The 27917-nt window shown below is 50.0% G+C and overlaps 3 protein-coding genes across 3 annotated transcripts; 2 read left to right on the top strand and 1 right to left on the bottom strand.

The window, feature by feature from the left end:
- The first annotated feature begins 259 nt into the window (after positions 1-259).
- Positions 260-8172, top strand: GPATCH3 (G-patch domain containing 3). The gene is made up of 7 exons (XM_055332486.1): positions 260-696; positions 2064-2485; positions 4995-5169; positions 5668-5727; positions 6573-6694; positions 6809-6936; positions 7430-8172. The coding sequence occupies exons 1-7, from the start codon at positions 261-263 to the stop codon at positions 7644-7646; spliced, it is 1560 nt and encodes a 519-aa protein (XP_055188461.1). The 5' UTR covers position 260; the 3' UTR covers positions 7647-8172.
- A 192-nt stretch (positions 8173-8364) lies between these two features.
- On the top strand, positions 8365-17458 carry GPN2 (GPN-loop GTPase 2). Its single transcript, XM_055332487.1, has 5 exons — positions 8365-8961; positions 9533-9689; positions 12051-12211; positions 13227-13357; positions 16821-17458. The coding sequence occupies exons 1-5, from the start codon at positions 8551-8553 to the stop codon at positions 16891-16893; spliced, it is 933 nt and encodes a 310-aa protein (XP_055188462.1). The 5' UTR covers positions 8365-8550; the 3' UTR covers positions 16894-17458.
- Positions 17459-26061: 8603 nt separating this feature from the next.
- Positions 26062-27385, bottom strand: SFN (stratifin). Its single transcript, XM_055332934.1, has one exon. The coding sequence runs from the start codon at positions 27299-27301 to the stop codon at positions 26555-26557; it is 747 nt and encodes a 248-aa protein (XP_055188909.1). The 5' UTR covers positions 27302-27385; the 3' UTR covers positions 26062-26554.
- Between the last annotated feature and the right edge of the window lie 532 nt (positions 27386-27917).

Raw genomic sequence — 27917 nt, 5'->3', positions numbered from 1 at the left:
AAAAAGTTTAAAAAAAAAAGAACTGCCCTTCTAATTTTATCACTAAAGCCTTACGAACGAGATCTGTAAACCATTTCTCAGCATCGCCGGCTTCTCATTGCGGGAAAGCGACCCGAAAGACTTACCCCAAACCTTCCCAGCTCCTCAAACACAAACCGGCCGACTAATTGCCGGTTACTCAGCATCGCAGAGCAGAAGCCTCTGCGCCACTTGCGATATTCTCGCGAGAGTCGGTTCCAGCCATCATGTGACAGCCCAAGATGGCGGTGCCCGGCGAGGCGGAGGAAGAGGCGACAGTCTACTTGATAGTTAGCGGTATCCCTTCGGGTTTGCGCTCGGCCCAGCTCCGGAGCTACTTTAGCCAGTTCCGGGAACAGCGCGGCTGTGGCTTCCTGTGTTTCCACTACCGGCATCGGCCTGAGCGGGCTCCTTCCCAGGCTGCTCCCGACTCTGCCCTAACTCCTGTCGGCCAGGTTCTCGCCCAGACTTCCGTCACCGATGCCCACGCTCCCTCCTCTCGGGACTCTGCTCCCTCCCAGACCCGCACCTGCTGCTGCGTCATCTCAGTACGGGGGGCAGCTCAAGCTCAGCAGCTTCTTCGCATGTACTCGGGCCGCAGGTGGCTGGATTCTCAGGGGACTTGGTTGCCCGGTCGTTGTTTCATCCGCAGACTGCGGCTACCTACTGAAGCATCAGGTACGAGTGGGAAAGATAATAGACCGAGCCTACTGGCCCTGGATCAGAGACACCTTTCCTAAGAGTTGATGAGGATAAGTCAGATCTCTGATTATCAGACTTTTTAAGAGTTTAGATGATTTCTGGACGGAGCTTCAGGCTCAACTGCATGTTAGTCTTAGAGGGGAAAGAACAGGAAGAGGCCTAATGGATTGACCCTTCCTTTTCCAATTTATTAGATTCTTCTGAGACCCTTTTCTCTTAGAGGTTGATATTGCACTTACACGGAAGGAAGAAAAGTAAATGAGGTTTCTGATTCTCTTATTGTCTGTCTTTATTGCATTCTTTGTCGCTTCTTACCCAGCATTCTCTTAGCAAGATGCAAATGAAAAGACAATCTTTTTCATCGGGACAGCTCCCATTTTCATGGGAAATCACTTTGATGGGGGTACAGGAAATACTGCAGAGACTTAACTCATTCAACAGATTGAGTTTATGTGCTACACCTAGTGTGACTCTAAGCCTTTTATTTTCGTATTGACTCCTAGCAACAATCCTAGAAGGTGGGAGCTATTGTTACCATTTTATAGGTGAGGGTACTGAAGGATACAGAAGTTATGTTACCTGCTCAAAGTTACAGAACTAGTAAGTGGCAGAGTCATACTACAAACCCAGGCACGTTGCCCCAGCACGTATGCTCTTTATCACCAAGTGGTGTGAGATGACAGAGGAGGGAAAAACTGATCTCTTAGAGGTATCAGGAAATGTGGCTTTTCATCTGGATCAGAAAGATAACAGGAGTTTGTAAGATGGAACAGTGTTCAAGGCAAATGGCATTTGCAGAGATATAGACAGATGTGAAAGCCCATGGAGGGGCATCCCGGGTGGCTCAGCGGTTTAGCGCCACCGTCAGCCCAGGGCGTGATCCTGGAGACACGGGATGGAGTCCCACATGGGGCTCCCTGCAGGGAGCCTGCTTCTCCCTCTGCCTGTGTCTCTGCCTCTCTCTCTGCATCTCTTTGTGTCTCTCATGGATAAATAAATAAAATCTTAAAAAAAAAAAAAGAAAGCCCATGGAATTTTGAGGGCATATTAAATTGTTTGGTAGGGTTGAAGCACATGGTATGAGGATATGCAAGGAGTGCGGGTTGGTGGCAGTTGAGAATCAGCAGGAACCAGATTTGAAAGAGACTTGTGTGCCTGGCCTAGGTGATGAGAAATGGCATGTAATTATTAAGTAGTTCTGGTCAGGGAATGGAGGAAGTTACTCTGGAGAAGTCTGAAAGGGAGTAACAGCATTAGGCTAAAAGATTTGAACCAGTTTCTAGCTCAAGTGTTGCTGGAGGCTTCTAGGTTTCAAGAACCATTCTTTCCTCTTGCTTTCCAAGGTTTGGGCTCCTTTCCTTTCAAAACCCGGAAGGAGCTGCAGAGTCGGAAAGCTAAGAGTGAAGCTTTCACTTTGGCCGATCTGAAGCAACTGCCAGAGCTGAACCCACCAGTGCTGATGCCCAACGGAAATGTGGGGACTCCTCTGCAGGTCTTTTTGGAGTTGATCCGGGCCTGCCGCCTACCCCCTCGGATCATTACCCAGCTACAGCTCCAGTTCCCTAAGACAGGCTCTTCCCGGCGCTATGGCAACGTTCCATTCAAGTATGAGGACTCAGAGACTGTGGAGCAGGAAGAGCTTGTGTACACAGCTGAAGGCGAAGAAATACCCCAAGGAACCAGCCTAGCAGACATGCCAGCCAGCTCCCATGGAGAGCCAGAGGAGGAAGGGGAAAACGAGGACGAAGAGTCACACTCAGATGATGTGAGTACAGTGAGCTACCCTGTCTTTGCTGGCAGCTTAGAGGGTAATAGAGCATTAATACTATCACTCTTCAACTGCATATTACAATAGTTCTAAATATGCAACCTTCTCAGGAGGGTTCCAGAGTTAGAACTCCCTGACATTGAATATAAAACTGCATTTGCATGTGCATATATGCATTTCTTTGAGGGGTTTTTATCAGAAGATTCTCAAAGGGGTCTTCTTTGCATTCTCTTAGAAGGAATGTGAGGAGGTTCCTTTTCTTTTTTTTTAATTTTTTATTTATTTATGATAGTCACACACACACACACAGAGAGAGAGAGAGAGAGAGAGAGAGAGGCAGAGACATAGGCAGAGGGAGAAGCAGGCTCCATGCACCAGGAGCCCGATGTGGGATTCGATCCCGGGTCTCCAGGATCGCGCCCTGGGCCAAAGGCAGGCGCTAAACCGCTGCACCACCCAGGGATCCCCTAGGAGATTCCTTTTCATAGATGAAAATGGACTATCCAAGAAATAAAAGTCATGTAAGGAAGTAGAGGCAGAGCTGAGATGTGAACTTGGTCCCCTTTGCTGCTTGTCTAACCTCTGTGTGCTTTCATTATGTGGCTGAGAAGTCATCTCTATTTTCTGACCTTGAGTCTGTGGCTTGGACACTAGCCTCCACTCTAATTTTATCAATGAAATAGACATTTCTTCTACTTTTTTCCAAATTTGGTTGTTCATCCATAAAATCAGGAAAGGTGTGATTTTTGGGGGGGAAACTTGTGTGTGTGTGTGCATACTCTGGGTAAAAAAATAATTCATCTGTGTCTTCAAAGCTGCCAGCCTGGGGATGCCTGGATGGCTCAGTGGTTGGGCACCTGCCTTCGGCTCGGGTCATGATCCCGGGATCTGGGATCGAGTCCCACATTGGGCTCCCTGAGAGGAGCCTGCTTCTCCCTTTGCCTGTGTCTGTCTCTCATGAATAAATAAATAAATCTTAAAAAAAAAAAAAGCTGCCAGCCCAGAGTTGTTAACATCTGCTACACATCCTTAGTGTAGTACCATCTGGACTTTTTCCCCAGCAGCTGTTCTGCAGCAGTGATACCTGGGGCCTCCTGGGAGTTTAACTAGGACAGGTGCCCCCAAGATTTCAAGTCCAGAGTCATCCTATCATTCTGCAATTCCTAGCATTTGTACACACAGGCTAGTGCAGGATTCCAGAGACACTCCAAGATCCATTTCCTGCTTTGAAAGAGTCTAAAATCTCCCTGAAGAGAGAGAGAAGCAGTATCTGGAAAGGCTGTGTGGCATGGCAACCTGGGTTTGAACCCTGGCTCTGCCACTCTCTTGATGTATTATCGTGGATCAATTCACTTTACTCCTCTGAACCCAGGTCTCCTCGTCTGTAGAACGGGAATGATGATACTTACCTCACAGCATTAATGGGCTGATCAAAGGAGCTAAGTTATGAGAAGGGTCTGATACACAGTAGACAATAGGTATTAGTTGTTATCCCCTCTTTATGATGTAATGTATAGAGGCCTAAACAGTGTGTATCGACTCCTCCATACTGAGGAGTGCTGTGGGCCTCAGTGAAGGGGGCTTCATGTAGAACTGTACAACTTGAGGGATGAGGATTTGCCAGGTGAAGAAATGGTGGTGGAGGGCAGATATTTCCAGCAGGAAACAACATGGCTAAAAGCAGAGCGGTTAAGAGTCAGTCAGGGGATGCCTGGGTGGCTCAGCGGTTGAGCGTCTGCCTTTGGCCCAGGGTGTGATCCCTGGATCCAAGATCGAGTCCCACATCAGGCTCCTTGCAGGGAGCCTGCTTCTCCCTCAGCCTATGTCTCTGCCTCTCCCTCCAGCTGTGTCTCTCATGAATAAATAAATAAAAATTTAAAAAACAAAAAGTCGGGGCAGCCCTGGTGGCACAGTGGTTTAGCGCCGCCTGCAGCCCGGGGTGTGATCCTGGAGACCCGGGATGGAGTCCCACATCGGGCTTCCTGCATGGAGCTTGCTCCTCCCTCTGCCTATGTCTCTGCCTCTCTCTCTCTCTCTCTCTCTCTCTCTCTCTGAATAAAATAAATACATCTTAAAAAAAAAAAAAAGGGATCCCTGGGTGGCGCAGCGGTTTGGCGCCTGCCTTTGGCCCAGGGCGCGATCATGGAGACACGGGATCGAATCCCACATCGGGCTCCCGGTGCATGGAGCCTGCTTCTCCCTCTGCCTGTGTCTCTGCCTCTCTCTCTCTCTCTCTCTGTGACTATCATAAATAAATAAAAATTTTAAAAAAAATTAAAAAAAAAAAGTTGGGCTTGGGTTAGGGTGCCAAGTATGTTGAGGCACAAGGGATGGAGACATGTGTAGGGCAAGGCCTGGAGGACCAAATATGTCCTGCTTCTAAGAGAAATTTGGAAGAATGGAGCTGAGGGCCTGTCTCACAAGCCTCCTGTGCCAAGCTGCCCTCCATGCAGGCCTGAGGTCAGGAGGCTAGACAGGCAAGTCACCTCTCCCCACCTTCTCCAAGGACGACGACCGGGGTGAGGAGTGGGAGCGGCATGAAGCCCTGCATGAGGATGTGACTGGACAGGAGCGTACCACTGAGCGGCTCTTCGAGGAGGAGATAGAGCTCAAGTGGGAGAAGGGCGGGTCCGGCCTGGTGTTTTACACAGACGCCCAGTTCTGGCAGGAGGAAGAAGGAGGTAAGGCCAGAGGCAGGGGCAGGAGTGATCCCTGGTGCCTTTAGTCAGGGTTCTCCATTCCACAGTGGATTCTCTGGCAGTGAGGCCATATAAAGGGCTATGGAAGAGGCTTACCTTGATTGTGTATGAGAGACCAGTCATCGTTTTTAGAGGCGGGAGGTTAGTGAAGTGGAGAATAAAATGACACCCCTCCCCCCCCGAAGAGACTTAAAAATACAATCAAAAGCTCCAAGATGGGATGTCTGGGTGGCTCAGCGGTTGAGTGCCTGCCTTCAGCCCAGGGCATGATCCTAGGGTCCTGGGATCAAGTCCCACATTAGGCTCCCTACATGGAGCCTGCTTCTCCCTCTGTCTGTGTCTCTGCCTCTTTCTGTATCTCTCATGAATAAATAAATAAAATCTTAAAAAAAAACAAAAACCTCCAAGTTCTAAAACATATGTCTAAGTTTAGATTGAATTCTGCGAGTCCTTAGCTTACTCTGTGCTTTTTATCTGCAGACTTTGATGAACAGACAGCCGATGACTGGGATGTGGATATGAGTGTGTACTACGACACAGGTACTGGGCCAGGGGTTGCAGTACGGGGAGGTAGAACTGGTGCCCTGGCCTTGCAGTGACACTTACGTGACACCCTGCTTAGCAAAGGGTGGGATGGAACCAGTTCCCTTGGGGTAGCCCACTGAGAGAGTTCCTCTCTTAAAACATCTCCAGTTGTGTGCATTAAGTGCTGGTTGTGGACAGAGTCTTTTTCCTTTGTTTGTGGAGGAAGGATATGTAGTCAGCCTTCAGAGAGCTCTGGTTCTGATGGGCAGGCCCTGGTAGAGTGGGAGGGTCAGGAGCTCAGGCTTTAAGAGTTTAGATTCTGGAGTCAAAAATGACCTAGGTGGGGGGGTGGTGGTAGGAAGGGAATTCCTGGGTTCTTTTTTTTTTTTTTTTTTTTTAATTTTTTTTTTTTTGAATTCCTGGGTTCTAATTTCATTTCTCACCTTTTGGCTGTATGACTTTTCTGTACCAATCTCCTCATTTGTAAGATGGGAAAGGCAGGGTTCCTATTCTTGGCCAGCGCCCAGTCTAAGTCTGGGCTAAGAGAAATAATAATAAAGTAATAAAACTGAGGGGCACCTGGTAGCTCAGTTATTTGAGCATTTGCCTTCAGCTCAGGTCTTGATTCCAGAGCCCTGGGATCCAGCCCGGAGCCAGGCTCCCCACTCAGCAAGGAGTCTGCCCCTCCCCCTTGCACGTGCTCTCTCCCTCTCTCTCTCTCAAATAAATAAAAAATAAAAATAAATAATAAAATACCCTAAAGATGAAAGTGTAAATCTTGTGAGGAGGTCCTAGAAACCTGATTTTTCCTCTTTTCTGCTGAGAGAGACCCTTCTGCAAACTGAGCTCTACTTTCTCAGATGGTGGAGACAAGGATGCTCGAGACTCTGTCCAAATGCGTCTGGAACGGAGACTTCGTGATGGCCAGGAGGATGGCTCTGTGATCAAATGCCAAGTGGGCACCTTTGAGCGCCATACAAAGGTAAGTGCTGTGCTTAGCCTGTTGACCTATTTTTCTCCATCCCCATTCCTCACCCCACCCCCCCACTCCCCATAAGAATCCCATACTCTTGAGTCTTCTCTTTTCCCTGCACAGGGCATTGGACGCAAAGTGATGGAACAGCAGGGCTGGGCTGAGGGCCAGGGTCTGGGGAGCCAGTGCTCAGGGGTACCTGAGGCTCTGGATAGTGATGGCCAGCACCCTAGATGCAAGCGTGGATTGGGGTGAGTATGACCAAGGGACTTGGCCCCAGCTAGCCTTTCATCTGTACCCTGGTTTCCCCCTTCCCTCTGGTTTTGGGAAGGGTGCTAGAGACTCCTAGGGAATGAACTTCAAAGCAGAATTAGAAGGAAAAGGTAGATGTGGCACTATTTCTTTTTTTAGACCAAGCCCTAAGGCTTGACAGGATCCCTGATCTCCTGGGGGAGTCATACCCCCTGGTCTGAGGAGTCTGGACTTCGTGATTGCCATTAGGGAGTGCCTATAAGTCACAGAATGGTGACAGTTGTTCTAAACTCTGTGTACTATTTAAACTGAAAACAGTATGTGAGACCCCAGGTTGCTGGCACCGTCAGTGAATAGATAAGGAGACTGAAGAGCAAAGATCCAAATTTAAAGGCTCTGTCTTGGGACAAACCAGACATGTAATAGTTGCTTCTCTGTCCTTTCCCAGCCTATTAAGAGCAGCCCTCTGACTGTGAGCCCTTTTTAATGCAGGTACCATGGAGAGAAGCTACAGCCATTTGGGCAACTGAAGAGGCCTCGTGGAACTGGCTTGGGGCTCATCTCTACCATCTATGATGAGCCCCTACCTCAAGACCAGGGGGAGTCGCTCCTCCGACACCAGCCACCCACCAGCATGAAGTTTCGGTCGCACATGGCCTTTGTGAGGAGTTCCAGCTGTGCCTTGGACAACCCCTCAGAGCCTGAGTGACAGTTTTGGGGCCTTCCTTAGTATCACTCATACCTGCACAGTGGCAGTGGCAGCCCTCTGCCTTGGCCTTACCTCCCACCACAGCGCAAAGAACTTCGGGAGCAGCAATCTCTGCAGTGTGTTCGGGGTGCTTTATTTTGAACTTGCCTTCTGGCTCTCTACCTCAAGGGCATTCTTCCCAAAAGCCCCCCATCCTCCTCTTTTAATATTAGGACTTAAAGACCTTTCGTTGGCCTCCTAACCCAAGGCCGTTTGGGCTTGCCCACGTTGCCTGCCCCAGTACCTTGAAGAGCAGTATTGAATGAAGTTCTCAGCACAATCTTCGTTGGGGGGCGGGGGGGTGTCACTATAAAGGTCAGAAAGGCGGGGTAATGGACCTGGAAAGAGGACTCCTGGGCTTGGAAGAGTCGATCGTGGGGCGGGTGCTCCATCGCCAACCCCCGTAGCTGGCTGGGACCGGCAACGGCAAGGCCGCGGGACGTGGCCCGGGTCTGCGACCTAACGGGATAATAAAGTTTACCGCCGATCTCTCTTTTTATCTTGTAATTTGGGCCGGGGGAAGGTCGGGAAAAGCTGGGTTAGGGTCCCCCACCCCACGGCCGTTCGCCGAGCGGGTAGAAACGCTCCGCGTGGCCACGCCCCTCGACGCCAAGTTGCGCCATCACCGTGGGGGCGGGACTTCCTCTCGGGCAGTCGCCGTTTCCGACGTCGTCCGGAAGTCGGGTGCTGATCCGGTGAGCACCGGGCCATTCGGCCCCTTTGCACCGCCCGGTTACCTGCGCTTCTTCTGGGGACGCTCGGGCAAAGCCGCCGGCCTCCGACGAGGTGCACGACGGGGGTCCTGTCGCCCTCGGCTCGTGTCTCTGCCGAACTTACCTGCTGCGCAGGTGCCCGCGTGCCGCCCATGGCGGGAGCCGCCCCGACCACGGCCTTTGGGCAGGCGGTCATTGGCCCCCCCGGCTCGGGCAAGACCACGTACTGCCTGGGCATGAGTGAGTTCCTGCGCGCGCTGGGCAGGCGCGTGGCGGTGGTGAACCTGGACCCTGCCAACGAGGGGCTGCCGTACGAGTGCGCCGTGGACGTGGGAGAGCTGGTGGGCCTGGGCGACGTGATGGACGCGCTGCGGCTGGGGCCCAACGGCGGCCTGCTCTACTGCATGGAGTACCTGGAGGCCAACCTGGACTGGCTGCGTGCCAAGCTAGATCCCCTCCGCGGCCACTACTTCCTGTTCGACTGTCCGGGCCAGGTGGAGCTCTGCACGCACCACGGCGCCCTGCGCAACATCTTCTCCCAGATGGCACAGTGGGACCTCAGGGTGCGTCTTGGGTCCAGCAGGCTCCTTTTGCAGATGGAGGAACTGAGACAGGAAGGACAGATGCCACGCCCCCATGTCACACAGCGAGGTACGGGCCGAGTCGCTTTGGAGTTTGGTGTGAGTTCGATTTTAGGCTCTGCCACTGACTCGCTGTGTGGTCCTGGGTAACTCAGTTTCTCTCTCTGAACCTCAGTTTCCTCATCTGCAGAATGGATGTGCTAGTACCCAATTTGGGATTATTGAAAATATGGAAAAGGTTATGTAGAAAGTGGTATGGTGATTGTTGTGACTTGCTGGGCAAAAGTAAATGACATAGAGTCATATGCAATCAGAGTTGAGCCAGTTGCCCACTGGGAGGCACCGTGCAAGGCATCTTGTAAGGAAAAATGCTCTATTCACCTGGCAGAAGGAAATGAGAGTCACTACTAGAATGAAGCAGAAGCAGGAGGAAACTAATGGGGAAGACTTGCACTCTGTCCTCAGGAGTCCCCAGTCTCTTGGGAAAGACTTAGGCTCTGATGTTTCCTGCCTCCCCAGGCCCACTCACCCTATCTCTTCCCTCCCCTTCCAGCTGACTGCTGTCCACCTGGTGGATTCTCATTACTGCACAGACCCGGCCAAGTTCATTTCCGTACTGTGTACCTCTCTGGCCACCATGCTGCATGTGGAGCTGCCCCATGTCAACGTCCTCTCCAAGATGGACCTCATCGAGCACTATGGGAAGCTGGGTGAGAGCTCCTCTTCTGGGCAGGCAAGGAGTCGGGAGTGAAACATCTCAGCTAAAGGGAGCTGCCTCCAGGGACCACGCACGGCTTGGTGATCATAGCCACAGGCAGGTCCTAATCCCTGCCTGTTTATTTTGTGCCACTCTGTGCCAGATACTGTTCTGGGCTTTGGGGACAAGAGAGCTATATAGTTGGTGGTATGTACTGCAAAGGAATTAAAACAAAGTGAGTGGTTGGGATTGAGCAGTGCTACCTGAGCTGAGACTGCCAAGGCAGAAGTGTTCCAGACAAAGTGATCAGTAGGAAGAAAGTTCCTTAGGGAAAGAACTTTCTGTGTTTAAGGAGAAAAAGGAAAAAGTAGGGGGGCAGGGGAAGCCGAGAGCAGCTGAGGTAGTAGTCAGGGGAAGGGTGGTAGGAAATGAAGTCAGAGGGGTGGGTAGGGGCCAGAACCTGTACTGCGGAAGCACCAGGTAAAGCCACCGATGAATATTAAGCAAGGAGATAGCATGAATTAAGATGTCATCGTGGCTATTTTGTGGGGAGTGAATTGAAACGTGCAAGAATGCAAACAGAGATCCTTGAGAAGGTTTTTACAGCAACCCAAACAGAAGTAGTTCCATCCAAAACTCAAGAAATAGGGTTTGCTAGTGGATTGAACACGGAGACCAAGGAATTAAGGATGACTCTCAGGTTTCTGTTTGAGCCAGTGGACAGATAGAGGTCCCTTTGTCAGGGTGGGAAAGATTGAGGGAGAAGCAGGAGGCAGGGGAGTTGCTTAAGGGCCTCATGGCCAGCACTTTTTTCCCAGCAAAATTAGTGTGCCTAGCCAGGGCATCAGTTCCCTAGATAGCATCTCCAGCCACAAAGAAGCCTGGGGAAGAAAACCTGAAATGACTGGCAGTGAACAGGAAAAAGAGTTGTTAGAATCACGATGTCAAGCCATTGTCCAGGGAAGCCTACTGGCTGCCTGTCTGGACCTGGAGGGATGTCAGCACCCTGGAGGGCCTGCCTCAGCCCGGAGTCCTGGCCCATCTCTTGGTAAGCCCAGAAGCCCCCCCCCCCCCTTTTTTAACATTTTATTTATTTATTCATGAGAGACACACACACAGAGAGAGAGAGAGAGGCAGAGACACAGGCAGAAGGAGAAGCAGGCTCCATACAGAGAGCCCAACGTGAGACTCAATCCTGGGTCTCCAAGATTGGGCCCTGTGCTGAAGGCGGCGCTAAACCGCTGAGCCACCCGGGCTGCAAGAAACCCCATTTTATCTTTGCCCAGATGTGCAGTCTTCTCAAGCCCCTATCCCCACCCACCTTCACAGACTCCAGCTCAGATGGCTGCATGGTGGTCCTTGACCTTTTTAGCTCTGACTCCAGCCAGTCATCCTTATAAAAGACTGATGTGCAAACCACATGAGGCCGTTGAGGCCCAGAGACATTACATGGATAACCCAAGGTCAGTCACACAGCTAGCATGTTAGCTGACATGAAATCTAAGCCCAGGTGCACCTGGCTCCAACTGCTTCATTCTTGGAGAAGAATGTACCTGTCAGGCAATCCAAAAAGTTTGTTGGAATGCCCAGGACATTATTCCTTGCAGGCAGAGGGGTGACCATTTCTGATTAAAATACAGGAGGCAAAAAAAAAAATACGGGAGGCAGAGGGGTGCCTGGCTGGCTCAGTTGGAGGAGTATGTCACTCTTGATCCTGGGGTTGTGAGTTTGAGCCTTACATTGGGTGTAGGGAGTGCATCAATCCAGCAGACTGATTGCCTTCGCTCACTTTGGGACAGATCAGTTGAGTAGCCCAAGACTCGAGTTTTCTGGCAGAAATGGGCAATGACTGAAAGGCCCGCTTTCCTTCTCTTAGAGGAAGTTTGCATTCATAGAACTCTGAGTCCTCTGGTCTGGTATCCTCATTTTACATTCAGAAGGAACTGGCCCAAAAAGGGAAAGTGATTTACACAAGAGGCACCCTATTAGGGGCCTTACAGGTCCTGGGGTACAACTACCTGGCTGTGAGCTCTGTGTGGTAGGGACCAAGCACTGTTCTTGGGACACATTCCATCTTGTTATTTATTACCATTCAGCAAGTGCTTGTGTGTACTAGACACTGGGACTTGGAGCATTTAATCCGCACGGCAGGCCCATCTAGCTAGGAAATGGCAGAGCCAATGGATAAAACCAGGTATTTTCTTTTGAGTAAGTACATTTCACTGTGTCAGCAAATACTTGCTGAATGAATGAATGAATGAAAGAATGAATGAGTAAATGAAGACAAAAGGAAGGAAGAAAGGGAATATGATCCCTGTCCTTGGATCTTTTAGCCTGATGTCAGCTGCTCCTGAACACCAATTTCTCTCCTTAGCCTTCAACCTGGACTACTACACAGAGGTCCTGGACCTCTCCTACCTTCTCGACCACCTGGCTTCTGACCCTTTCTTCCGCCACTACCGACAGCTCAATGAGAAACTGGTGCAGCTCATTGAAGACTATAGTCTGGTCTCCTTCATCCCTCTCAACATTCAGGTACTTGGGACTAAGAGGCCTCTTCCCCATGCCTAGCCTAGGCTCTGACAGTGCCTGGGATCTCACCAAGCCAAGGGTACAGGAGACTTTGAGGGGTCAAACAGTGGGTCTTTGTCCTGGGTCCAACTATCATTCAGCACCCCTTGGTTTTAGGACCAGTGGCTCTCATGGGGGAGGGTTCCAGTAAAGAGAGTGAGCCAAACTTCGGCCCTATCTATTCTGTTTTGCTGGGTTCTCTATGCATGTTCCCTCATCAGTGTGAAAATGGATGATTTCAGAAAGTCATCCTCAAGGCCAAAGTCTGTCAGCCTCCTTCAGGATGGGCAACTGCCTATTTGACTTTGCAAAGTAGTACCCAACCAATGTGTGTGGACTTGAGCAAACTTGTCTCTTCCCTGTTTAATGCCACAGTTTTCTCCTCTAAAATGAGAAAGTGAACCCTACAATATTAATCATAACAACTATCACTTCTTGAGCACTTTCTGCACTAGGCATTGTGCTAAGGACTTGTACATGCATTATTTTGATCTTTCCTTCCCATCATGTGGTGTATGGACTGTTCTTATCACTATTCTGGAATAGCAAATAGGTTATATACATATTTATTGGGAGTCTACCATTAAGTAGACTAAGTACTGTGCTAGGCACTGAGGATTACCTCGACAAATAAGTCCCTGGCCTCATGGGGTACAAAGTCAAATAGGGGAGCTAGATGAGTTAATAATTTGTCAGTAATAAGATGGTAGGATCAGAGCTGTAATAGGAGAGATCCAGGAGACTGTGGGTGTGCATAGAGGAGCTTATCTGTTCTGATTTGAGTGGGTTGGTGGACAGGAAAGACAGGATGTAGCCAGGCCTCTAAGGATGTGTAGAACCATTCCAGACACAGAAGCTGCATGTGCAGAGGCTTCATGAGGCAAGGTTGAGGGGGGTGTTTGGAGACTACAGGTGATTTGGTACATCAGTTCCACACACCTTTGTTTCACTCAAAGCTGTCTGTCTCCTCCCTGCCCAGGACAAGGAGAGTATCCAGCGGGTCCTGCAGGCTGTGGATAAAGCCAACGGCTACTGCTTCGGGATCCAAGAACAGCGAAGCCTGGAGGCCATGATGTCTGCCGCCATGGGTGCTGACTTCCATTTCTCCTCGTATCCTTGCTGTCTAGCCTCTTGGCTATAGCCAAGGGGAGACATGGGGCTCAGGGATGGCCACATCTACCCTTGTAGGTGACTGACTTCATGTTGACTAGTTGGGCTCCCTGGTGACTGTCTCTCAGGTGCAGAGGCTGGTCCCTTAGAAGGATTCAGCATTGATTGTACCTGAGGACAGAGGATAGACTTTGTCCTCAGGTAAAGAAGGAGCAGCAAATACAGATGCTGAGAAATGAAAGGGCCTTGGTCATTTGGGAGAGATGCAAGGGGGTTGGTTTGCTTGGTGTCCTGACTGTGAAAAGGTAAGAGGGATGTACAGGTTCAGGGGCAGTAGCGGGCTTGCAGGGGCCTCGTGTGCCCTGCGGAAGAGTGTGGACTTCAGCTCATGGGGGGGGTAGGGTGAGCCAGCATAGTAAGGTTGTGTGGAGTGTGACACGATCAGGTGTACATTTTTTTAAAAGTCCCTTCAAGTGCAGAAATTGCATTTAAGGGATGCAAGTGGGGGCAGGAGAGTGTTTACAGTCTGCAGATGAGAAGAGATGAAACAGTAAGAACAGGAAGAAGGGTGTGAACTGGATGAAAGGAGATGGATTACCGGAGTTAGCAACCAGATGGTTATAGGATAAATGGAAGTAGAGCAGAAGTTAGACTGCCAGGTTTCTGGCTAATACAGCAGTATGGGGTGGCAAGAAAAGGAAGAGGAGAGGGCAGGTTTGTCATATGAGTGGAAGGTATGGGCCCTAGCAAATGTGCTGTATTTGAGGGGACTACGGGACAGCCAGAGCTGTCTGGGAGGCGGCTGGACCTTCAGACCAGAGCTGGATTAGTGACCGTTGGGGTGGAGCTAAGGTCCTGTGTAGACCACATGTGAGGCAGGACAGGGAAATCCAGGCCCATAGGATAGTTTCAGATATTTGCCTTCAGCACACTGGAGGCAAGGGGGGCTCCAGAGTCCTGGGTATGGAGGAAGAGAGTTCCAGCCAGTACTTACAGATCTGTGTCAGGCCGTTTCACATGTGAAACAGAGCTCCCAGGGAAACAGGTTAGAAATGGTGGCAGCAGAGTGCCCAGTGCTCCCTGAAGGGGTTGAGTTGCTACCTCACACCTGCGGTTATTGGCAGCACATTCGACTGCATGTGCTCAGCGCAAAAGGGAAGGGGCCGTTCCAGCAGCGCTCTGATTTTTCGCACACTGTGCATTACTTTATGCATTCGTACGTGTTATTATGCAAGATTCTACATATGAAACTGTATACTTTTTAATAGATGATTGAAGGAATTTTCAAGGGTACTTTTAACCATACACTTTTGTGCTGGTTTTACATTCTGTCCCCTCCCCTAATCTTCTTAAGGTTCAACTTTAGTCTGTGTATAAGATAATTAAGGATTGGCATAAAGAAGGGGAAAGTCAGCTCTGCCAAGGAGTGGGTGGGTAAAGAAAGCTTCATGGAGGTGGTGGCACTTGAGTTGCATTACGTTTTTTTTTTTTTTTTTAAGATATTTATTTATTCATTCATTCATTCATTCATTCATTCGGGACACAGAGAGAGAGAAAGAGGCAGAGTCACAGGCAGAGGGAGAAGCAGGCTTCATTGCAGGGAGCCTGATGTGGGGCTTGATCCCGGGACCCCAGGATCACGCCCTGAGCTAAAGGCAGATGCTAAACCACTGAGCTACCCGGGTGTCCCTGTTTTATTTATTTCAGAGAGAGAGAGAGAGAACATGAGTAGCAGGAAGGGTAGAGGAGGAAGGAGAAGCAGACTCCGTGCTGAGCAAGGAGTCTGGTGTAGAGCTTGATCCCAAGACCCTAGGATTGTGACCTGACCCCAAGGCAGACACTTAATCAACTGAGCCACTCAGGTGCCCGAGTTGTATTATCTTAAAGTAAGGATTAACCAGGCTGATTAAAAGGGAAAGAGAATTCAAGGCAGAGAGAACAGTATATACAAAGACGTGGCGGTTCAAAGTTGAGGTATGTCTGGGGGTTTGCAAGTAAAATAGCATGACTTGTGGGCAGGACAGGGCTCTGAGTGGGAGCAGTGGCAGAGCCAGACAGATGGTCAGATAGAATGCAAGGTTTTGTGTGCCCTGCTCAGGAATGTGGGCTCAGGTTGGAGACGAGGCAAGTTTGAGATAATTACATGTCAAGCAAGGTGGTTTCCAGTCATTCTGAGTGATCCTCAGGGTCGACTAGCACAGGAACAAGGCATTACCTCCTGAGGAAAAGTGAAGGGGAAGGGGCACAGGTTCAAAGTCAGTTTGAGTAGAGGTGAGATGAATTTGGGTGGAGAGATGTGTAAGAGATGGAGAAGAAGGTCTGTAAGCTGACATCATTTGGTGGGCTACATACTCTGCTTGCAGGATCACATTTAAACCTCATTCAATCCCTTTTTATAGATGAGGCAGTTGGGGCTCTGAGAGTGACAGGTGCAAGGCTTCTCCCTGGATGTGTTGGAAGAACGGGTCAAATCCCAGTCTCCCTGGTTGTAGAACTTTAGTTTCTGAGACTGGAGTCATCTAGTAGAAAAGCCATGGTGGCCAACCTACCATGGTCAACTGCCATCTCCTTCTCAGACGCACACCCCGACCTCAGGCAGCCAGCCTCACAGGGCTCCCTCAGGAGTATCACAGTCTTTTCCTCTGTGAATCTGATTTGTATCCTTCCTGCTTCACTTTCCTGCTGTCCCACAGAGAGGAAGACGGCACCCAATAGCCCAAGAGGAAATTCATTGCTATCTTTGAGTTCCCCTGAATTCCTTCCCATGGCAGAAGAGAAGTCAGACACTTAACTGAGCACCTGCTGTATGCCAGGTGCCATACTAGGCATTTTATATTTGTTGTCTCATTTGATCCTCACAACAGCTCCATTTTACAGATGAGAAGAAAGGAAGTGGTAAAATCAGGATTTAAACCCCAAAGTGGGGGCCCCTGGGTAGCTCAGTCAGCTGGGTGTCTGCCTTCTGCTTAGATCATGATTCCAAGGTCCTGGGATCAAGTCCCACATCAGGCTTCCTGTTCAATAAGGAGCCTGCTTCTCCCTCTCTCTCTGCTGCTCCCCGTGCTTGTGCATAGGTGCTCACACTCACGGTCTCTCTCTCTCTCTTTCTTTGTCAAATAAATTAATAAAATCTTTTTAAAAATAAGTAAATTAAATAAACCCCCAGTGGTCTGGCTCTGGAGCATGTGCCCTAACACAGCCACAAGGTTAGTGCTCTCTGGTCCTTTGATTCTCAGCAATATGAGGAAAAGACAAATATAGGAGCATTTGGGCCTGGATGTTTTGAGGGGCTTCTCAGACCCAATTAATTCCTGTTGTGTGGAGCTATAATGGTGAGAAAGGGAGAGGAATGAGAGCAATCTGCCAGACATGGCTGGAGAGCCAGCATCAGTAGAGGTCAGATCCTGCCCAGATTAGTTCCCATCCTTCCCTCTGTTACCAACCTTGACACGCTCTCCCTCAGTACCTTGGGCATCCAGGAGAAGTACCTGGCACCCCCAGACCAGTCCGTGGAGCAGGAAGCCATGCAGCTGTAGCAGCAAGCTGGGCTCTAGAGAATGAGAGGCTTAACCCAGCATTGGAGACAATGGCAGTTCCCACTGACAGGACAGCTCAGCCAACTGCAGATCCAAGAGCAGCCTTCCCAACTAGAGCACCCACCACCCCCTTCGTGGTCAAGAGCTCTGGATGTGTGGCCAGGAATTCAGCATTGGCCCCACTTGGGCTATGAAGGAATATGCTACAAATACAAGAGTTTATTTTCTACTTTTTGTGACTTCTAAACTTTCTTCAACCATCCAGGCCCAGAGAGTTGAGGCAGAACAAAAGAATGTTGCTTTTCTCAGAAGAATTCTGTTTGTTTATACAGGGCAGTGTTTCCCCCCAAAGCACAGGATTGTGCTAGAGGACTGACACCCAGTCTCCAGGTGCGCGACTTTGTTAATTTTCGGTTTTAGCCTAGACTCAAGCTTGAGCTTTCACAGGCAACACTTCCTAGCAGATCTTATTTTCATGGTATTTATTTTATGGTTTTGTTCCTTTTTGGGAAGTGTTAACCAGTTTTCCATTTATACGAGTGATTAAAAGTTTACTTTGAAATTGCTTATAAGAAGTGAGTTATTTAAAGAAAAATATTAAGTACATAACGTGACGTCCTGAGGAATGTGGCAAACACTAAGGGCTTGAAGTTGGAATAGTGGTTACTTTTGCTCTTCTTGCAAGTGGTTGGGTGCAATTCACGTTTTCAACCAATAGGTGGCATCCCAGGCCTTTTAATTTTATTTATTTATTTATTTATTTATTTATTTATTTATTTATTTATTTATTTATTTATTTATTTATTTATTTACTGCTTGCTTGCTTGCTTGCAGTCACAGCCTGGAGGCAGCAGGGGACAGATGGCAGTTGTGCCAGAAGTCTTATTTGCAGACAGTTGGTCCTGTTAACACACAGGAAGGGCTTGGCATTTTACAAAGTGCTTCCACACACATGGTTCTCATGTGGCTCTCACAGCAACTCCTGGAGATTTAGACAAATCAGGATATTATGAAGCCCCATTTTACAGTGAGGAAACAGATGGGTTTGAACTTTGGTCAGCCTGACATCTCATTGTTCGCTTTGCTGACTTCTTAATTGTGAGTTCTTAATGGTGAAAAGTCACATCCCTTCTCCCACAGGATCTATAGCCAATCAGGAGAAAGAATTTAAACACCTATAGAGTATTACTGAATCATAAAGGCAAGATAGGTCACGGGTGGTTTGGGCAGTTGAAGAATTCCACTTAGGAAAATCTGTTCACAAGTGGCATTGAGAGGGGGATGACTGAGCTTTTCTTCCCAACTGGGGGAGTCAGAGCAGAAGGCAAAAGTAGGGGGGCTATGAGGAGGCTCCTCCAACTGGATAAGTATGAAAGCAGCCAACCTCCACTCCCACGCCTGGCCCTATAGGGGATAATAACCAGGTGCTGCTTCCCCAGCTTCTTTCATCTGAGAAGTTCAAAGCACCACACCCCTATTAGTACCCTACAGTAGGTGGGGAGTATCAACAGAGCAAGCCAGGGAAACTGAGGCCAGGAGGCACAGCCAGCCTAGGGATGGCTGTGAGTCACTGGTGGGGCCTGAGCCCAAGAATCCTGACGCCCAGGTCGCTGGACAAATCCCTCATCAGGTAGAGTGTGAGGGTGGGTGCTGTTTTTGAATATAGTACCAATAGCTTTGGTCTGGGTTTCTGATGTTTACCCCATCACCCTGGCTCTCACCAGAGCAAACCAGCTGGAAGGAAGGTGTCATTTGAACTTGATGACCTCAAATCCAAGCACTGTCAGCATGTATTCTCTGCAGTCATGGAGTGAGGAAAGTTGGAAGTCATCCAAACCTTAATTTTTCAGGCCTTGGTTTGACAATAAGGGTGTTTTCTACTCCAGTAAATGGAGCTCTGTTCACCTTCTACTGATGGCAAAATGATTTCTGTTCCCTTGCCATGGTGGGGAGGGGACAGCACGATGAAGAAAAGAAGAGACACCTAGGTCGATCTGTTTGGCATGAAACCTGTGGAGTATGAAAAAGACCATCCTCTGATTTGACTGGCATGCGGCAACCATTCTTGAGATTTTTTTTTCTTTCCTGATAGAAAAGTAAAAAACTTGGAAAATGAAAATAGGTCACCTATAATCCTGTAACATATCAATAAGCAAAAATATTTGTAATCTACAATAAATTTTCTATTCAAATGTATAAATACATTTTGGTTTTTGGGCTTATTTTTCTGTACATTCAGAAGGATAGCTATAGCATTTGTATGAGTGGAATATGTTATACTTGCTTTGTAACCTTTTTTTTTTTAGTTAACACTATTTCATGCAATTAAAAACATAAAGACTTTTTTAGTGTCTACATGATAATATTCCATGGTAAGGCTATGACATTGTTCACCTGTCCAGACTCCCGTGGTCATCCGAGTCATTACCAGTTTTTTGCTATTGTTAATAGGGCTGTGATTACATCTTTATACTCAAATCTTTGTCTTGAGTCTCTGATTTTTAACTTATGATTAAGTCCAAAAATGAAACAGCTGATGTCTCCCAGGTTCTGGATTCATATTGCCAAAAAATGCTTTCCAGAAAAGTGGCACTTTGCATTTCCCAGGCACCGTCTGAAAGCACTCTTCTCACTTCCAGACCTCACTTGGCAATCATGAACAACTTCTGGAGGGAGGAAACGGAAACTATCTCAGAATGCCTTAGAAGGGACCTTATGGGTCATCTCTGCTAACCACTGACATTAAGATATATGCATTTACTGGCTCTGAAGTGGGGATTCCCCCCAAAATTGGAAGATACTGTTTGGAACTTATCAGAGGCCACAGCTAATTGGAAAGGCTTCCAGCCCAGACAAAGAGGCTTAGGAGTGAGTGTGACGACCTAAAACCCGTAGAGCTGAAGCACAGCCAGTCTGCTCTCAGCTGTTTCTGAATTAGCAAAATGCTCATCCACAGTTGGCTGAGAAAGGAAGCCTGATCCCATTAGAGTCTTTGGGAAGGTCTGTCTCAGAGATTCTCTCTCTTTTCCCAGGGCTCCTGAGTGATGGCAGACCCATCCCAGCACTACCAAGATCCATCCTGTTTTTGAAAGCAATATGGAGGCCCAACTACCCAGAATCCTGGAAGGAAATTCTCTAGCAAGCTGAGTAGCCCCCCTACTCTTTTCCCTTTTCTTTTCTTCTCCCTCATCCCTGGCTGTTGAGGCCTCACCTAGCCTTTAGGAGGAAGAGTCCTGGATTAGCGCACACTTCGATGGCATCAGACCTGCTGAGGTTAGGGGAAAACCATACTCATTTCCAACCCATTGTGTCCTTCATTTCCAGCCAAGAATCCAACTTCAGACAGCCCCAGATGTCCAGGTGGCCTAAGACTGAGGAGCTATGGGGGGGATGGACTGGGGACTTGGAACCCATATGAGGTGAGAAAAAGTATTGGTAAAGTCCTCTGGGGGATCCCTGGGTGGCTCAGCGGTTTGGCACCTGCCTTTGGCCCGGGGCCTGATCCTGGAGTCCTGGGATCGAGTCCCACGTTGGGCTCCCGGCATGGAGCCTGCTTCTCCCTCTGCCTGTGTCTCTGCTTCTCTCTCTCTCTCTCTCTCTCTCTGTGTCTATCATAACTAAATAAATAAATCTTTAAAAAAAAAAAAGTCCTCTGGACCAGAATACATAGCGAAGTTTTAATTTTTTTCCCCATCCAATACCTTGAAGCAGTTGAAGGAAATGAGAGGCCCCTTCAAAGCCATCCCAAATAAATCTGCAACTATCTTGTTGCAAGAATCTGAAATTAGGGCAGCCCAGGTGGCTCAACGGTTTAGTGCCGCCTTCAGCCCAGGCGTGATCCTGGAGACTAGGGATCGAGTCCCACGTCAGGCTCCCTGCGTGGAGCCTGCTTCTCCCTCTGCCTGTGTTTCTGCCTCTCTCTTTCTGTCTCCATGAATAAATAAATAAAATCTTAAAAAAAAAAAATCTGAAATTAGATTTTCCCAAAAACGTGCGGGACATTGGACATTGGAGTAGGTGGGGAGGGGAGTGAGTATCTGCTTGCTGTGCAAATACTGCATTAAGAAATGTTCCCTAGTGCTCCCCTTCACCCTGGATTGCCACCTCTTCCTGTACATTAATACTGAAGTCTTCACAGTCCTCATGGAATGATAAAAACAGCAGAGAAGGAATACTGGAACATAGGTAAGATTTCTTTTTTTTTTTTTTTTTTTAAGATTTTATTTATTCATGAGAGACAGAGAGAGGCAGAGACACAGGCAAAGCGAGAAGCAGGCTCCATGCAGGGAGCCTGATGTGGGACTATATCCTGGGACCCCAGGATCACGCCCTGGGCCAAAGGCAGGCGATAAACCGCTGAGCCACCCAGGGATCCCTCTTTCTTTCTTTCTTTCTTTCTTTCTTTCTTTCTTTCTTTCTTTCTTTCTTTCTTTCTTTCTTTCTTTCTTTTTTTAAGATTTTATTTATTTACTTGAGACAGAGAGAGAGAGCACGAGCAGAGGGAGGGGCAGAGGGAGAGGGAGAAACAGACTCTTTGCTGAGCAGGGACCACCCCCCACCCCAAGATCATGACCCAAGCCCAAGGCAGATGCTTAACCAACCGAGCCACCTAGGCTCCCCTCTCCCAAAAATTAAGTCCTACCCATGGTCACATAGCGTATTCTGAGCTACCTATCAGGCCCCTCTACAGTGAGACAAGGATATTTCAGGTTAACTTTATTTGGGGGAAGAAAGGGGGGTGGGGGATGTGTCTTCCTTCTCTTTTAACAAATACTCATGGCATGACATAATCTGATGTATTAAATATTATACCTAGCCACAGACTGAAGACTCCATGCTTTTCAGAGTCTAAGATTTCCTCTTTTATCTCTAGACAGATAATGAGTTAAATTTCCCAGAGAGCAGTAAGGAGAAGATTGGGTGGAGATGAGAGATGAATCAGCCTCTGACACCCCCAGGGTGACATACCTGTCTGCTGCCCCCACAGACATTCCTGGCTCCTGACTCAGTGGGTAGGTGGGGCTAGGGGGGGTTCTGAGAGGAGCGGCACCTGCCCTGCAGAAACCTGCCTTCCTCCCCCTCTCCTTCACAGCAGGGAGAAGGGGTGGGGGAAGCCCTGTGAACAGTGAAGAATTGAAAAGGAACAAAGGATGTAACCAGGGTAAGGAAAGTTTAACTTGGTGAATGTGCCAGGAAATTGGCCCACTGCACAGTCTTTTCTCATTGAAGACAATTCCTTTCTGCTGGGCCCTGGGGTGGCATTAGATTAAGAAGCCTTTCTTGATTCTTAGAAAGTCCAAGAGACAAGCAGGGTAGCATAACATAATGCGGTTCTTTTCAAACTTATTTTTAACTCATGAAACTCCAGTATACAAAACAGACATATGTGTGGCTATTTTAGCCAAAGTGTGTGGGAACAGGGGAAACCCAGACTGCTGGGCTCCTGCCCTGTGGCAGTTTATAGGGAACCCTCTAAACACAATTTAGAAACAGCTGTTGTCGTTTAAAAATCATGGGTCTTGGAGTTAGATTCGTTCCACTCCCCAGACACACATGTAATTGTATAACCTTGGTTATTAGGTTATTTAGCTGCTCTGAGCCTCAGTCTCTTCATATGCAAAACAAAGATAATAATATGCATTGCTGCGAGGATCAAGGTATGAAAGTGGCTGGCACATGGCCGTCATGCCAGCTGCTATCATTACTGTACTCTGTTCTCTAGGAAGAAGTGGGGCATGTTGGTCAGATGTGCAATCTTGGTGCAAGCATCCAAAGTTAGGTTTTTGAGGCACCTGGGTGGCTTGGCAGTTCAGCATCTATCTGCCTTTGGCTCAGGTCGTGATCCCAGAATCCTGGGATTGAGTCCCACATCGGGCTCCCTGCATGGAGCCTGCTTCTCTCTTTGCCTGTGTCTTTGCCATTCTCTCTCTCCCTCTCTGTCTCTCTGTGTGTGTGTCTCTCATGAAGAAAAGAAAAAAAGAAAAGAAAAGAGAAAGAAAAGAAAGGAAACCAAGGACTTAGCTGTAAACCCAGAAGTAGAATCAACTAAATATGAAATCATAACTGAATAAATGTTCTTGTATAAATGAAAGGAGTTGGTAGGATAGCATATCCAAAGCTCTGTATATGTGTTAGAAGAAGAGGGGAGGCAGCTAGTCATCTTCTGACCTGAAGATGGGTTTTGAAATTTGGAAAACAAGTGGAAAAAGTGAAGCTGAGATAAAATGCACATGCCATGAAATTCATCTTTCTCAAAAGACAAATACCATCTGATTTCACCCATGTAGAATTTAAGAAACAAAACAGATGAACATAGGGGAAGGGAAGAAAAGAATAAAATAATATAAAAACAGAGAGGGAGGCCAACTCTTAACTATAGGAAACCAAACTAAGGGTTGCTGGAGGGGAAGTGGCTGGGGGGGATGGAGTAATTGGGTGATGGGCATTGAGGAGGGCGTTTGATGTAATGAGCACTGGCTGTTATAATCAATTGATGAATCACTAAATTCTACCCCTGAAACTAATAATATGGTATATTAGCTAATTGAATTTTTAAAAATCCTTCTCAAGTGTACAGTTCAGTGGTCTTTAGTATTTTCACAAAGTTGTGAACATCAACACTTTAAGTTTTTATTTATTTAAGTAATCTTTACACCCTATATGGGGCTCAAACTCACAACTCTGAATCAAGAGTTGCATTCTCTTCAGACTGAGCCAGCTAGGCGCCCCAAAAACAACACTATTTGAATCTGGAACATTGCCTCACCTCAAAAGAAATTCCGTACCCATTAGCAGTAGGACTGAAAAATTTTAAATGTCAAATTTAGGTCAGGGAGAGATGGCAAGAGATGCTCACTGAGACTCCACCCTGGGGGTAACAGTAAGAAAGTTTTAGAGAGATTATGTCATAAACGAAAAGATCTGGGACTTTCATGGCCAGAAGCTGGTGCCGAAGCCTGCTCACACCTAGCCATCTGATTTGGTGATACTCCAATCCACAGCATCTGCTTTTGAAATCTGTCAACACCAACACACTACCCTGGGGTAGCTCATTTCTTTCCCCATACAGGACAACCAAGAGTGGTATAGGATAGACAAAAGTCAGACTGAGAGAAAAGAAAGAAGTTCCTTTCCCAGGACCTACCTCATTAAGAGAAAGTCACCAGACCTGTCTGGTAAGAGAAACTGGGTCACTTCCAGAGCTGAGAAAGAGTCACTTGCCCTAACCTAGAATCTCTGCCTGCTTTGGAACCTTGAAACCCAACACCCTTCCAGGAAAGGAGAGGAGAGAACTGGGGACTCAGAAGGCAGCAGAGTGGTCCTGCCAGCTTCTCCTGTAGAATTAGTAGCTCTGATACTTCAATTTCGAGTCTCATCGGTGTGACCAAATTTGGATTCTGGGGAACCTGATGAGGCTGCACTGAGTTCCCCCCATCTTGCCAGGTGGCCCAGTGAGCATGCAGGCCAGTTTTGGCAATAACACTACTTCTCGATACTGGGCCTGAGCATTGGCACAGAGACAGATAAATCCTAGACTATTGATGCTGGAAGGTTCAATCATAGCTAACATATATTAAACATGCACTGTGGACTACTTTACATGCATTTATTTTTTTCAAATTTCATAGCAATTTTTTTTTTTTTTAGATTTATTCATGAAAGACACAGAGACAGGCAGAGGCAGAGCCACAGGCAGAGGGAGGGGAAGGCTCCCTGTGGGGGGAGCCTGATGCTTGACTCCATCCCAGGACCCCTGGATCAGGACCTGAGCCAAAGGCAGAAGCTCGGCCACTGAGCCGCCCAGGCGTCCCTTGATCCCCATTTTACAAACGCGGGCACAAACTAAAGCAAAGAGCCTCGGTCAAGGAGGGCTGGGATTCAAACCCAGGCAGTTTGGACACCACACTTCTCGTTAAGACTTTCGTCCATACAGAGGGGGAAACTGAGAGCCAGAGAGATTTAATGGCTTTTCCAAAGTCGCACAGCCCGTCGAGGACAGTCCCAACCCGTGGGGCTCAGGGCTGCCTGGACCCTGCGGCGCCGGCGCCGTGGGGACGCCTCGGGGGCCGCGCAGCCGACCCGCCCGCGCGGCCCGCAGATGACTCAGAGGGCGGGGCCTCCGCTTCGCGCACAGCCCCGCCCCGTCCCGCTGCTCCGCGGACCCGAGCTCTCGGGCCGGGCGGGTGGCGACTTGTCTGAGTGAAACCGGGAAAGCGCTGCCCCCGGCGCTGGCCGGGCGGCCGGGGCCCCTCACGCGGGCTGCGCGTCGCGACGCCGGCGGGGCCGGGCGGTTGGCGGGAAGACGCCCCGCGCGCGTTCCGCCGCGCTCTGCCCCATTGGCCCGCCGGGCCCGGGGGGCGGTACCCCGAGCAGCTCTGTCCCGAGATTGGGCGGTATCGGCCTCGGGCCCGCCCCCGCCCCGCCCCCGCCCCGCCCCCGGGCCGCGGAGGTGGGAGCCGGCGAGGTGGCCGCGGGTCCCGGCGTGTCGGGGCCGCGGGAGGGGGCGGAGGCCCGCCCAGGCCGGGCCAGCTCGCCGCCTCCGCCCCCCGCGGCCCTGCCCACCCCGCCCGCGGCTCCTCCTCGCCGGACCCTTTCTTTCCGTCCCGGAGTCGGAACGCTGGGGGCGGGGGCATTCCCGTCTCAGATATGGGCTTTTAATGGCGGCGCAAGCCTCTACCCAGATTGTGCTCCCCTCCTCTCAGATCTGAGCACTGGATGGGCCTCTAACTCGCTTTCAAAGCCGGGGTGCTCGCTGCGGCTCACTACAACCTGTCCTTGCCGCTCGGACCTCACACCTGAGAGGCTTTCCTGTCCCCTCAGATCTGGACTCTTCAGCCCCCCGCCCTGCAGCCCTAGAGCAGCCTTAGGTGCTGGTCTCCCGGGGCCAGACCAGTTTGTTGGGGGCCACCCTGATGGAGAGCTGGACCTCCTGCCCCCCAGCCTCTCACCTGGGGTCGGGCCAGACCAGTTTGTTGGGGGCCACCCTGATGGAGAGCTGGACCTCCTGCCCCCCAGCCTCTCACCTGGGGTCACTGGCTCCAAAGTCTTGCCCGTGGGTCCCTGAGCCAGCCCCGTGAGAGGTCAAGGCCCTAAATCAGAAGTCAAGGTCTCTAAATCATAAGCCAGTCCTTGTCCCATCGCTTCGCCAATAACTGGAAGAGACAGGAGGAGTGTCACAGGGGAGCTTTATTGAGAGGAAACAGGGTCACACCCAGCAGACATGCTTTCCCTTTCATCCGTGTCTTGCGCTCTCACTCGCTCTCGCTCTTTCACACACACACTCATCTCCAGGCTCTGCCATACAGTCCAGCTCTCAGCCACGAGGGCGGGACACTCCTCAATTCCTAAGATGGGGCAGGAGGGAGGCAGGAGGGGGAGGAAGTGGCCCGGTTGGCGGTGGGGTTGCGGGGAGGGGTGCAGAGAGCAGGGGTGGGCGGGCTGGCCACTGGTGAGGAGCCCCGACAGCGGCAGGAAGAGCGAGTCCCCCGGCCCTAGCTGGCCTCAGCTCTGCTGCTTCCTCTCCTCGGAGCTCTCGTGAGCAGGGGGCAGAGCATTGGGGTAGGAGGGTCGGGCCTCGCACCCCACACTAGTCCTCTCTGCCACGGGCGGGCGGGGTGCTGGAGAGGGCAGGGCGCGGCAGGGAGGGAGCGGTGGGCGCGGCTCAGCTCTGGGGTTCCTCGGGAGCCTCGCCCCCCTCTTCCCCGGCGTTGTCGGCGGTCCACAGCGTCAGGTTGTCTCTCAGCAGCTGCATGATGAGGGTGCTGTCTTTGTAGGAGTCCTCGCTGAGGGTGTGCAGGTCAGCCATGGCCTCGTCGAAGGTGGTCTTGGCCAGTGAGATGGCCTCCTCGGGGCTGTTGGCGATCTCGTAGTGGAAGACAGAAAAGTTCAGGGCCAGGCCCAGGCGGATGGGGTTGGTGGGTGGCATCTCCTTCTTGCTGATGTCCATGGCCTCCTGGTAGGCGGACCGGGCTGAGTCAATGATGCGCTTCTTGTCGTCACCAGTGGCCACCTCGGCCAGGTAGCGGTAGTAGTCGCCCTTCATCTTCAGGTAGAAGACTCGACTTTCGGCATCCCCGGCCTCCTTGATGAGGTGGCTGTCCAGCAGGCCCAGCACCGTGTCACACACGCCCCGGAGCTCGGTCTCCACCTTCTCCCGGTACTCTCGCACCTCCGGGCCCTTCTCTTCCGAGCTCTCCTCATTGCCTTTCTGCTCGATACTGGACAGGACCCTCCAGGCAGCCCTCTGGCCCCCCACCACGTTCTTGTAGGCCACCGAGAGCAGGTTTCGCTCTTCGCAGGACAGCTCCTCACCCTTTTCCACGGCGCTCTTCATGAAGGCTGCCATGTCCTCGTAGCGCTCAGCCTGTTCTGCCAACTTGGCCTTCTGGATCAGACTGGCTCTCTCCATGGCTCTGGTGACAGACAGGCGGCGGGCTAACTGGCTGCCTTGAAACCGATGCCGGATTCTGTGCCTCTCCTGCTCTCTGCCTGCCTTTTGGCTGGAAGGTCTGGCCCCACAGAGGGGTGGGGAGGGACCGAGGGCGGGGCTGGGGCCCAGGACCTGCCTCCCTCTGGTCTTCTCCCCACACCCTTTCCGGCTCTTCCTTAAAGGTAAAAGGCTGGGATGTAGGGTGAGTCATCGGGGCTCAGTCTGCAGGAGAACTCCGCCGGGTGTCGGCCCCACCTGCACAGGACACCTTTCCAAGCTCCAGGCTGCCCCCTCTTGTTCGGTGCTTTGATTACATGAGCGCCCCCCCAGATGCCCCAGTTTCTCAAATCAGATCCTCCTTCATGGTGTTCTTTCAGGGGCCAGGGATGGCTTCAACCAAGTGGCCGCTTCAACCTGGCTAGAGCGCATGAAGACAGGTGCACCCAGGAGGGTGGGGTTCTTAATCCTACCAGGTACATTTCCCACCTTGGTTTGGGTGAGATAATTATGTTTAGGTAGGGCTGTAGTTTCCCAAGCACCTTCACAGCCACGACTGGATTGAATCCTTACTATGTCTCTGTGAGATGGGCCAGAC

The sequence above is a fragment of the Nyctereutes procyonoides genome, unplaced genomic scaffold (assembly GCF_905146905.1).
Source record: "Nyctereutes procyonoides isolate TBG_1078 unplaced genomic scaffold, NYPRO_anot_genome, whole genome shotgun sequence".
In the NCBI taxonomy this organism is placed as follows: Eukaryota; Metazoa; Chordata; class Mammalia; order Carnivora; family Canidae; genus Nyctereutes; species Nyctereutes procyonoides.
Note: the sequence above shows the minus strand (reverse complement) of the source record. Positions and strands in the feature narration are given on the sequence as shown.

Coding starts and splice junctions, on each gene's coding strand:
- GPATCH3 (XM_055332486.1), top strand. CDS start 261: ATGGCGGTGCCCGGCGAGGCGGAGGAAGAGGCGACAGTCTACTTGATA. Junction 5,170..5,667: donor CTGGCAGGAGGAAGAAGGAG/GTAAGGCCAGAG, acceptor TTTTATCTGCAG/ACTTTGATGAACAGACAGCC. Junction 6,695..6,808: donor CCTTTGAGCGCCATACAAAG/GTAAGTGCTGTG, acceptor TTCCCTGCACAG/GGCATTGGACGCAAAGTGAT.
- GPN2 (XM_055332487.1), top strand. CDS start 8,551: ATGGCGGGAGCCGCCCCGACCACGGCCTTTGGGCAGGCGGTCATTGGC. Junction 9,690..12,050: donor CGAGCACTATGGGAAGCTGG/GTGAGAGCTCCT, acceptor TTCTCTCCTTAG/CCTTCAACCTGGACTACTAC. Junction 13,358..16,820: donor GCTGACTTCCATTTCTCCTC/GTATCCTTGCTG, acceptor GCTCTCCCTCAG/TACCTTGGGCATCCAGGAGA.
- SFN (XM_055332934.1), bottom strand. CDS start 27,301: ATGGAGAGAGCCAGTCTGATCCAGAAGGCCAAGTTGGCAGAACAGGCT.